We start from the raw sequence: 12,204 nt of genomic DNA, 5'->3' as shown, positions 1-12,204 counted from the left end.
GATTCATGCAAATGCACAAAGCACAGGCAAGTATTGCAAGGACAGTGGCCACAGTCCCCCTCCCTGCATTAAACAAATATGTGGGGAGGCGAGTATTTGAACCCCCATCTGTGTCTGCCCCAGAAGCTGCCCGAGTACCATATGTAACCCCCTTTGAGGAACAACATGATGAATTAGTGAAATGTACACAAACAAACAAGGAACTTCTTCTGCTATAAGTGTTTCAGACATGTCCCCCAGAAAAATTCTAGCAGGCTCTGGAGCACGTTTTCATACTGTATATTTTTTACCTGAACCAATTTAAACATTTCATCTTGCATCATTTGCCTAACAGCATCTGAAACGTTTGGTGGTTGTTCCGTCGGTAAAGTAGTGTTAACTTCTTCGTTCTTTGGAACAAGAGGACTACTTGGAAGAACACTTGACACTGCAGTGAAAGAAGCCTGTTCGTCTGGGACCGCAAGCTGTACGCTGCAGAAGCAGAGGGGAAATATACCTGAGACAAACTAACTTGTAAAATACCTAGATTCTGATCACTTCACATAAATACTCCTAATCTGATATAGTGCTTGCCCCCAATCTTTCTACTGCTGGAGACAGTAACTTTGGCCATTTAGAGGAATATAAAGATGTGACTAAGAGTTTTGTTTTGTCTGACAGCTTGTCATTTGCATACTTAACACAGTAGACTAGGAAATTTTTTTAGTGATTTTCTCATTAACAATTAGAAATGTGCTTATAAATATACAATCAATATGTCATACCATGCTGTCTTTTATGGGCTCAAAATGGCTAATAGTTTTTTCTTTAAAGCATATTATCTACAAAATTGCTACTTTAATCAACCACTGTGAAAAAGACAGAAAAAGTAGGCTGTACTTAAGATACTTGATCCTTAATGCTGATAAGACATGAGATGTTAAATGAGTATTGACACAAGGAAATGGAGTTCAATTTGGAATTTAGTACTGGTAGTACCTCCTAGAATACCTAAAGGTAAAGGTAAAGGTACCCCTGCCCGTACGGGCCAGTCTTGACAGACTCTGGGGTTGTGCGCCCATCTCACTCAAGAGGCCAGGGGCCAGCGCTGTCCGAAGACACTTCCGGGTCACGTGGCCAGCGTGACATCGCTGCTCTGGCGAGCCAGAGCCGCACACGGAAACGCCGTTTACCTTCCCGCTGGTAAGCGGTCCCTATTTATCTACTTGCACCCGGAGGTGCTTTCGAACTGCTAGGTTGGCAGGCGCTGGGACCGAGCAGCGGGAGCGCACCCCGCCGCAGGGATTCGAACCGCCGACCTTTCAATCGGCAAGTCCTAGGCGCTGAGGCTTTAACCCACAGCGCCACCTGCGTCCCTCCTAGAATACCTAGCAGTTCCTTAAACATCTACCAACCTAAAATCAAGCAGATAATGCCTGTTTAGAATGTGTGGCCTGGGAGACTCAATCCCCTGCCTTGAGTGCCACTGACATTGAAAAGCAGGTTATCTGATTGAACCCTTATGAATCCAGGCTCAAAAGGAAATTGAACTGCTCAGCCACTACCTGTATGAAGTACCAGACAATGGGTTGCAAAACGTATGAAGCAGCCAACGTATCTTTAATTATAACTTCAACTTGTGACAGATGACCTTATGCTTAATATTTAAAAAGAGCTTCTTAGTTTCTTTTACCTAGTAGTTTCTGACTTCATTTCAGGGCAAAATGAGCATGGAGTGTTACTGGGAGTTGTCTCGCATTTTGTATGGTAAATACTGTAGAGAGAGAAAATATATCAGGATTTTTTCATCACGTTAGGTATCTTGATTTGAATGCATGTCAATTATTTTAAGAGAAGTTATACTTCTTTATTCCTTTGATCCTACTTAAAACAGAATCGGCCAATTCAGAGGGTGCTTGCTGGCCCCACATATTCAAGTGGGAGTGGAATGTCTGTATTATGTCATATACTCATAAAAGCTGGCCTGCTTTGTTGGATCAAATGAAGTAGTTCTGTTCAGACTAGTGCAACTGAATTTCTCCTCCATCTTTTCCCTCTGTGACCTCCCTAATTCTCTTCCAGGTTGCCACCCACTCCACTGCCAAAGCTCTGAAGACAATTTTGGGAGAGACACAGGGAGAGGAAGTTCCGTTGGCAGAGTGGAAGTCCTTGCACAAACAGAAGGACTGCAACTTTCACAGCAACATCTGAAGGAAAGTGACACAGTATGGTGTCCCAGGAAATAGAATTACTGAAAGTTCTAATAAAATCAGAGGAAGGGGTAGAGGAGGGAAGGGAATCTCCACGAGATACAGTTCTTTGTACACATTAACTGTTGTTGTTTTTTGGACTGGGGCCGTTGCAAACAAGGAACTGACCAATGACCAAGATACCAAAGCAAAATGGCTTTTGAGCACCCTTCCAATAATTTTTGTGCTAGGTTGTTTTATTCAAAAAAGTTTAGTTTAGATTCATGTAAATCTGCAGGAGTCTGATAAAACTAAACTGCTCTTTTAAGTAGTACATCCTTTTCTTTGATGATGAATTTAATGTCAGGTATCTAAACTTCCCTTAAACTAGAATAGAGTTAAAGCACAATTTTATTTTATTTTAAATTAAGGATATAATTTCTCTCACTTATCCAGCTTGGTAAATTTTTCCTCCAATGTTTCCGTCAATGGATCTTCTTGTGGATATTCAACATCTGATACAGACGGCTGCTGTAATTTAAAAAAAGGCTTTTAAGTGCATTTGAGCATGTCAGCATGTAATTGCCTTACAGAAACACCTTATTTAAATCTATACAGTCCAATGGTGACTGCTTGGATCCTTACGGCTTCCGCTGATGAGTGCCCAGCACTAGAAATGTGTCTGGTTTTCTTTGTTACTAGTGGTGAGGAAATTCTTAAGACCTGCTTCAAGACCCAGAAGGAGCAGAAAAAGATGGTGGGGGTGGAGTGGGAAAAGGAGGAGCTGCTGAGGTAAAAAATGAGCTTTTTGGTTTTATACGGTTAAATGGAAAATATCCAGGTAAAACTCAGGAGAGAGAGAGAAAAAACAGAAGGTAAGGTGAAGATCCCAAGGAGGATGTGCTCTGAGCTGACACAGGAAACAGACTGAGCCTCAACAGGCAGAAAAGAGCAAAGACTTTGAAGTTTAGGTATTATTTGTTTGCAAGCTTTAGGGCATGCAATGCAACCTGCTTAGAGACCTCTGGCAACCATAAGAGAATGTGCACGTTAAAGTGAATATATTTTACTCATTGCTGTGGTAACTTGCCTCTTTCTTTCGTTGTACCGATTTAATGCTGACAGAAATGGTAGGGCTCTTTGAAACTGCAAACGGATCTTCATGCTCTTTAAAATAAAAGGCACATAAAGAGAAACTAAATCACTATGGGAACAATCCAGTCTATTGCCATCCCTTCCCAGCTGTAAACACCCCTGCTCCATTCAGATTATCAACTGATTATCCCTTAAAAGTGTGTATATTTCAAGGCCAGTGGGATCTGCTACAAAATATCCTAAGAAGAGTACTCTTCTTAGGCCTGGAGCAGGAACCTGGTAGCACTGTTCTGGCTGCTTGTGGGATAGGGTGTTTCAGGAGTGGGGAAGGAATAAAGAGCACTTCCTATTTTCCTTCCAGCTCTCCCAAGCCTTCCCTTCAAACCTACTGTACAGTGATATACTGGGAGCAGGGGCATATCGTTCTGAAAAAGACACTAACCCCCCACTACCATTTACTAGAAACTGCCAAGGGCTTCCTCTGCCCTTTATTTTCCTTCATTCCACTTCCTTTTAACTGACATATGAACAATATATGCCTCCAATTGCTCTCAGACACGTTTTATATTTTCATAATGGTTGCAGGGACCACCTGAAAGTGCTGTGAGAGCCACTATTTATAAGCAACTGGCTTAGGCTTTAACTATAGATAAAAAGAATAGTTAGAGGCTGAATATTAGAGTATGAATTCTGGAGAAACAGCAGGCTTTTGTGTTATTCTAGCAGTTTTACTAGTTTAAGCAGATATATAGGTCTTTGTTACAGGAAGGCATTGTATTAAAATTTGTGTAAAATAGCAACGTAATATTATGTATGTGGATATCTGTAGAATTAAAAGGTAAAGGACCCCTGACAGTTCAGTTGCGAACGACTCTGGGGTTGCGGCGCTCATCAAGAGACAGTTTTTCGGGGTCATGTGGCCAGTATGACTAAGCCGCTTCTGGCAAAACCAGAGCAGTGCACGGAAACGCCATTTACCTTCCCGCCGGAGCGGTACCTATTTATCTACTTGCACTTTGACATGCTTTTGAACTGCTAGGTTGGCAGGAGCTGGGACAGAGCAACGGAGCTCACCCCGTTGTGGGGATTTGAACCGCCGACCTTTCGATCGGCATGTCCAAGAAGGCTCAGTGGTTTAGACCACAGCGCCACCTGCGTTAAAAAGAGAGATTTTAATTAATTTAAATTTAACTAACCTTCATTTTCAGATGTCACATCTTCATTTGATATGTATCCCCCTATTTCTTCTGTCAGAAGTTTGACAGGATTTCTTTCTTCAATCTCCACACCATGTGTCAAAGGATGATCCTTGAAATTAATTTCTTTCTTCTCAGACTGCTTTTCATGTAAGGTCCTATACATGGGAAAAGATTGCAAGAACTGAAGACTTCAGACTGTAGACAGCCTTTCTTAGCATCATGCTCCAGCTCCTGACATTCTAAGCTCTTACATGAGACTGAACAATTATTACCCTGAAAGACTTTCAAAAGGTTCGCCAAAGGCATGTCCATCTTGGATACCAACTGGAGTCCCAACTGATGGAGAATAGCCTGTATCCACACTGATGTCTTTCTCTAGTTTGGTTCTAATAGCTGAAGTATTTGCATACTGTTTGTGTCGTTTCTAAACACAAAACAAAACAGAACACACATATAATTTCTATGTAAATACATGACTAGCAATAATGTTTCATCACCAGCAATGCCCCTCAATCTCTCTCTATATATTAATGCCTTTATCTAGCAAGGAAGATCTGCCTGCCTAAGGAGAATGGTGAGCATGCAACCAATTTTGATCCACAGAACTGGATGTGGACTTCTGATATAGATTCCCCTCTGTGGCATTAACAGTGGAGTACAACTTGCTATATGCTACTAGATCTAGATAGAGTTTGAAGTTGATGTCCCTCCCATACCAGATTTGTTCCTGTGAGCATCTTAAGCGTATCAAACTTGTTCTTTATACAAGGCTTTGCTCTACTTAGTTATTATTAAACTTCTCAAATTAAATGCAAAGCAATGAGTTCAATGGCCAAATTGTTCATATAGTATGATATTTAGATACATTAGAAATATTACATGTCAAAACTTTAATTACATAAATACCATAGCCCTAGTATTTCTCACTCAGGTCTTCAAGGCAGTCAAAGTGCATCACAGAAAGAACTTGTATGTTTATGGAATGTCTGTGATCTCCTAGCAACGGAACTATAGGCAGTTACTTCACATTCTAAACACTCAGCCAGCATAAAAGCATGTTATGCAATCAACAACAAAGAAAGTATGACAGCATTTGCCAAAAGGTATTTTGAATTATATTTCAACACTGAGGCAGACCTATCTACAGTGCATTCACCTAAAATACGTCTCTCATGAAATATGTGATTATCCACATTGTCTCCTAAAGATACAGCTGAACATTATAGTATTTTCATGTTCCTCATCCCTGTTGGTGACTCCACTTTCCTTTTTTATAAACAATTCTAGAATCCTAGAATTGTTGGATTAATAGATTTGACAGGTACCCCAAAGATAATCTAATCCAACCTCCTGCAGTGCAGGAATCTCAACTACAGCATCCATGAGAGACGGCCACACAACCTCTGCTTCAAAACATCCAAGGAAGGAGACTCCATCACCTTCCGAGGGGGGTCCTATTCCACTTTCTAACAGCTCTTACTGTCAGAAAGTTCTTTCTGATGTTCAGTCAGCATGTGTTGCCTTGTGCTACTCTCTCAAGATGGAACAGGGCTTAATACATGCAACTGGGAACATACAAGAACATTGTACAGACAGTTTAGCACATCATAATTTTCTACCACTCCGGGGGGGGGGGAATTGTATCCATATTTCCAACACATCGCAAGAACAGTGTGCACTAGTTGCTCCAAGTGGTTGCCGACAATTAGAAGTCAGCTCATTGTGGGATCTGGTAGGAGTGTGGATTCTGAAAATGACCCACGTCCGATTCGTACATCAGTCCAGGAAATGCAAGTCTGATGAGTCTGCTTCATGAGTCACATTTTCTAAATTCATCCCCCACCCCGACACAGAAATGAGTCCAACTGAGTTCAGTGTTGTTTACTCCCAAGAAAGTGTGAATAGGTTTGCAGCCTAAATATGACACAGTGTGGAACAAATAATAAATTAAAGCCCCCCAACTACACTGCAGCTTAGAAAGTGTTTTCCCCCCTTAATACATACAAAAAGTTGGGGAGAAGTCTGAGTGACTGTATACATTGTTGCTCACAATGGATATTATTAATGAGATTCTTACATTTGGGAGATTCTTACATTTGGGAGAAGTTACATTTAAAATAAGATAAAGAGTGCAAATATTCCCAAGGCAAGTATTTGGAGCTAGGAAATGTCCACTCTAAATTTGTGGTCTTTCTGTATCCAGATTTTATTTGTACATTGATGCATATTAGCTAGCAACCAAACCTGGTGGGTTTAATTTCTCTTACTTACCCAAAGATGGATATTTTGATTTTGTGATTCACTGGAGAAATTTTGCTCTAAAAGCCACAATGATGTAAGTATGGCAGATGCAGATGTTTTTACATGCATCATTGGCTGGCATTCCTGAAATGACTCTGTGGAGATGGGATCATAAAGCAGTCTTCTATCAGACCATCTGATCATCCATTCAAGCAAGCGAGCTACGTTGTTAAATTTAAAGTTCATGTCTGGAGTTGGTTCTGTTCTTTGTAGAATATTGGTTACCTGAACTGCTTTGTAGATATATCTATGAAAATGAGTTGTTTGGGGGGAAGAAGTTTGTTCAGACAAACGCTGAGTGAATACAGGCGCAAGAGTTTTTTCTTTAAAGGAATCTCGTGCACCATAAATTGATTGCTGGCTTAGACCAAATAATCCTCTTCTTGCAGTGAGTCTCATCACTGAGTCACAAGCAGAAGTCTCAAGCACAGCTGGTTTATTAGAAACCTTTTTCTTATCATCACACAAAGGTTCCAGATTAGCAGCACTGGGATCAAAAACAGGAGCGTAGCAAGAACCAGCCCTAAAAACTTGTTGGCCTTTATTTCTGATCTGTCGACGTTTCAGTGTTGTATGAACATCAAAAAGGAAAGAGTTGAGTTCATGTTCCCTAAGGAGTGTGGAAAAGCTCCTCAGAAAAGGAATCAGAGAGTCTTTATGATTGATCAGATCTCTTTCAAGCATGTATGTTAAAAAGAGATCTAAAAACTTAACGTATTCGTCATCATCACGTTCAAATTCCCATTCACCGACTAGAGGCAAAACATGCTGATTGTTTAAGTCTTTGCAGTTCTCTTTTATAATACTTTTCCCTTCTACATTTAAGTCTTTTAGATTTTCAGTACTTCTATCGTATCCAGTCAATTCTCCTGCACAGTTGGACACTTCTCTACAAGAAATCACAACAAACAGATTAGAAAGGGCAATCAACTAACAAGTGACCTCTTTTTCTTGAAAAACACAAGGGCCACCAACCTGGTAGCCACAGATTCTGCGTTAGAAATCCTTACACTATTATTAGAATACCAGATGAAAATAGTCCTGCACCAATTATAGTGGTACTTCAGGTTACAAATACCTCGGGTTACAAACACTTCGGGTTACAGACTCCACTAACCCGGAAGTAGTACCTCGGGTTAAGAACTTTATCTCAGGACGAGAACAGAAATTGCGCGCCAGCCGTGGCAGACACCATTAGATAAAGTGGTAACTCAGATTAAGAACGGTTTAAGGTTAAGAACGGACCTCTGGAATGAATTAAGTTTGTAAACAGAGATACCACTGTATAGCTATCAAACTAATGTCAACTCCATATGGAATCACAATTGTTAACTGAAACTGAAAGGATTATTAATTATACCTTAATATGATCATTTCATAACATTTTTAAAATGTCTTTCTGGTAGGGAAACATTTTTCAATCAATGGAGGCTGACAGTAGACTCACACAATGTTGGGCAGGCTACAAATAAAATTAATTAATTAATTAATAATAATAATAATAATAATAGTTACTACTACTACTCTGCTAAGTTTCCATGTAGTTCCCACACTGATGGAGCTACAGAAGCAGAATTGCTTGCTACTATCCAATGCACCCCTACCTGGGAATACACTCCACTGAATACAGTGCAGCTTATTTCCAATTAACCATGCGGAGCAGTTACATTGGACTTTTCTCGACTGCCCAAGTATTAACTGGCTATAAAGGGCTGGAAGGTGAAATGAACTATATTCAGCAGTATCATAAACTCATACTTGCGATGTTCTTGCATCTGAGAAGAAATGTGCCTTCTTGTTTCTTCCATCAGCAAAGCTTCTGAGATTGAGTCTGCTGTTTCAGCATCACTATAAACCTGAGAGTTTCCCAGATCTGAAATTGTGCTTCTGCTTAGACTAGTTCCCAAAGAAAATCTATCATAGCAATAAGCTTCAGGATCTTGTGTCTCCTCTTCTGGTGGCTCCCAGATGCTTCTTTGATGGGGTCCTATATTCCTTATCACACGCTTTAATGTTTTCATATTCACTTTGTGCGAAGCCTGTATTACAACAGACATTATTTCTTCATTGTTGGGACCTAATCAAAGAGACATGAGATTTGTTATTATGCTTTTTCTACAGAGACTACAGTATATGTAAACAAATACATACAAAATGCCTTTCAAATAACCTATGACCCTTTGAACATTTCCACCCTTTGAACATTCCACCACTTTCCAAGGAAGGGGTGTTTTTTTGGTTTGCTTTGTGTTGTTGTTGTTTTTTTAAGAAAAATGCGGATAAGTTAGTTGTCCACTTTGTTTCCTTCATCACCACTAATGGTACCTTTGACTACGCAGTGTCTAAGTCGCTGGTGCAGAGCATTATATTTATCTCTTAATGGGACTCTTACATCATCAGGGTTTGGAAATGCTTTCACCAAAATTTCTGCCACCTGTACAAAAGAACAATGTCAAGATAATTTTAAGCTACTTAACATAGGTTCTGGAAGATCTACACACAACAGCAAACACGAAAAAGAAAATATTAATAAAGGAAGCTAAACTCTGTAATCCCCTATAATTTCTGATCTAGGTAATATTACCTTTTTGGTTGGTGGCAATTCTCCAGTAAGGCTTAAAATGATATCCTGTACAAGTTCTTCAACATTCATGAACCTAGCAAAAGGGAGCATTCGGCAAGCCCACTCCAATGCACTGAAAGAGTGTTCAACTATACAGGCATCAAATTCAGTTGTCTTACATTCCTAAAGAAATAACACAAAGCAATAGGTGTAAAAGTCTCAAACTACCTGTGATGGCAGCAGACCTGTTTGTTTAAACCTCGGTATGTCCCAATAACATATAAAATGTGGAACTGGGTTCAAGTCCCAACTTTAGGAGCAAAAAGGAGAGCATAGGTTAGGAAAACTAAACTCTCCCCCTCCACAAGCTTCCCTTCCTCCACATTTCCCCCAGATGATACTCAACACTAGAAGCAAGTTCAACTGGAAGATACATGAACATGTTCTCTGTTTCTTTTCGGTCCTTGAGAGATGTGTGCAGCTTCTCACCTGGCAAGCCCCAGGTAAACAGAGGACATGCCTGAAGACTTGGAGACTGTCTTCAGTTCTGATGCTTCTATGTCCCCCACCCCACACACACTCAGAAAATTTAGAGGAAGGGCTATAGCTCAGGGGAATAACATCTACTTTGAATGCAGAAGGTGGTAGGTTCAATCCTCAGCATCTCCAGGTAGGATTGTAAGAGACTACTGACAATAGTGATTTAGATGGACTACTGGTTTCACTCAGCATAAGGCAGCTTCCTAAGCATGCCTGAGAGTGCAGGCTGTGGAAAGAGTTCAGCACTGCTACAAACTCTGCTTTGGCTTTTAAAACTGGACACATACACCCATTTTACAAGGGAGTGGGGTGGATCTGGGCTAAAACTAAGACGTCTGCATTGTATCTATATTCTGAGCCTCAGTCCTGGCTGTTTTTTTTTTTTTTAGCACAAACATGTCATTTATAAGATGGCCATTTAAGAGAAATGGAGAGATGACAGTATAGTTGCCTATGATGTTAAAGTTCTATGCTATTAATATTACCTTCTGATTTTCCAAGTTCTCTCTTGCAGTTTGGTACCGTCTGCAACTGTCAGATAATCTTTCACGAACATGAAACATCCAACACAATGCACATAGTTCTCTAAAGCATGCTGTGAGAGGAAGCCAGTGAGATAAAGTTTTGATCAAGCAAGAGAACAATAATGTTGTAAAATAAATATAAATTATCAACATTTTCACTAAAAATCATCAACTTATATGTGGCAGTATCTAAGCAAAATGTTGGTTTTAAAAAATGATCTTTGCTCACAGACTGCTGTAGCAGCATGTTTTGTCAATAAGCTTCAATTGAAAATACTAATTTTTAAGTATATTCCTCATCCTATGGGTAAGCAATATTTGATAGACTTTCCTGGGGGAAAAGACAGGATTAGTACATAAAAGGGAAACAAATATTTAGGTGATAAAGTGGTTCATTGCACCTTCCAGGTTCTTAAATAAATCTGACCACATTCCCAGATTTCGGGTAAATTAAAGTAGCCTACAAACTCCTATAGCTTATAATGGTGCATTCATGTTGGAATACAATTTTGCATCAGGTGGCATTTCATCAAGGGAGAGGAAAATCAAATATTTTTCTGCAAAATTCACATTGATCAGACTACATTCATTTTAGATGTCTGCAGGAAGCTTCATGAACTTCTGTTCAGCACTGTTTCATGACATAAAAGCCCCCAAAGAAAAAATGATTCTTTACATGTGGGGACTGAACTGGCTGTGCTTCGCAAGAGGTTCCTTCTAACTTTGATGAATACACCCTTAAAGTACTTCTAGTGGACAGACCTGTCTATTGATTGAAAGTCAACATGAAAAGAACTGGAGCTGAGAATCTGACTCTTTGTTTTTATACTCTTTTCAACAACAGGTCAAATATTATATTTAGTACATCATTTTCAAGTCTTAGGAGAACAAAGGTAGCTTTCACAGTAAGTGATCAGTAAAATGGCAAGGAGTTGGAACAAAGGGTCTTTGCTATTTTCTAGGCTCATTGGCTAAACTAGTAGACAAATACCTTCAGAACGAAGGGTGGGTGTTTCAAAAGGACCATTGTGAATAGCATTGCCACTCCAACTTGACCTTTTACTCCATTTCAACAATTTACAGCATCTGTGCACTTTTCTCTAGATACAAACCTATAGTTTTACATGAAACACTGTCAAGTCCATGATCACCAGAAGATGTAGGCCTTAAGAACACCGTATGACATTTAGAATAATTAAGCAAATTTTCTGGAAGAGCACTTAATGAGGGAAGAGCACCTTTCTTGCGAATCTGAAAGAGTGGAAAAAAGCAAAGGTTACAAGAGAACAATTTAGATAAGCAAGTGTTCCTGAAAAGACAGAGGTGTTATGTGTCCCAAGTTCTCATTTCTGGGACGTCTGGACATTGTTACATATCCCTAAAGAAGCATTTTCATCTAGGTTACATGGATGCTGACTAGGCCAGAGACATAAAGGATTACAAATCAACAGGTGGCTTTCTCTTTATGTTTGAAAATGGTCCTGTTTACTGGGTCTTGTTTACTGTAGCTTTTTCTTCCACAGAGTCCGAGTACACAGTTGAAACAGAGGCATGCAGAAAACTGATCTGGATTGACCAACAGACTATGGACTTTGGGTTGTTTGGGGAGAAACCTGTCTGATTGATGGAGCACATCCAAAGCTATTCAAAATTATCTCAGAGCAAGAAGTTTCATGCAAGAACTAAACACATTATTAGGATGAAATACCACTATGTGAGTCAGGTGATATAAGATGAACTTGTTGAATTGGCATACTGTCAAACCAAAGAAATGAAAGCCGACATTCTCACCAAGCCCCTACTAGGAGAGTTTC

The 12,204-nt window shown here is 39.8% G+C and overlaps 1 protein-coding gene across 8 annotated transcripts in view; it reads right to left on the bottom strand.

Moving 5' to 3' along the window:
* Nucleotides 1–12,204, bottom strand: part of CPLANE1 (ciliogenesis and planar polarity effector complex subunit 1) — a 49,720-nt gene that overhangs the window by 17,576 nt on the left and 19,940 nt on the right. For 6 of the 8 annotated variants that reach the window (XM_081929509.1, XM_081929504.1, XM_081929506.1 and 3 more), the window contains exons 21-32: nucleotides 11,503–11,641; nucleotides 10,352–10,461; nucleotides 9,348–9,509; nucleotides 9,089–9,197; nucleotides 8,522–8,840; nucleotides 6,734–7,652; nucleotides 4,735–4,886; nucleotides 4,460–4,617; nucleotides 3,259–3,335; nucleotides 2,617–2,699; nucleotides 1,673–1,753; nucleotides 291–471 (exon numbers count right to left, since the gene is read on the bottom strand). In XM_081929509.1, coding sequence (XP_081785635.1) covers nucleotides 291–471; nucleotides 1,673–1,753; nucleotides 2,617–2,699; nucleotides 3,259–3,335; nucleotides 4,460–4,617; nucleotides 4,735–4,886; nucleotides 6,734–7,652; nucleotides 8,522–8,840; nucleotides 9,089–9,197; nucleotides 9,348–9,509; nucleotides 10,352–10,461; nucleotides 11,503–11,641 — 2,490 coding nt within the window. Of the gene's footprint in view, nucleotides 1–290; nucleotides 472–1,672; nucleotides 1,754–2,616; nucleotides 2,700–3,258; nucleotides 3,336–4,459; nucleotides 4,618–4,734; nucleotides 4,887–5,368; nucleotides 5,455–6,733; nucleotides 7,653–8,521; nucleotides 8,841–9,088; nucleotides 9,198–9,347; nucleotides 9,510–10,351; nucleotides 10,462–11,502; nucleotides 11,642–12,204 lie in introns of those variants that run through there. The other 2 variants (XM_081929505.1, XM_081929511.1) reach the window with 2 other exon arrangements.

The sequence above is a fragment of the Podarcis melisellensis genome (assembly GCF_964234715.1).
Source record: "Podarcis melisellensis genome assembly, chromosome: 11".
Classification (NCBI taxonomy): domain Eukaryota; kingdom Metazoa; phylum Chordata; class Lepidosauria; order Squamata; family Lacertidae; genus Podarcis; species Podarcis melisellensis.
This window is presented reverse-complemented; position numbering and strand designations above follow the sequence as displayed.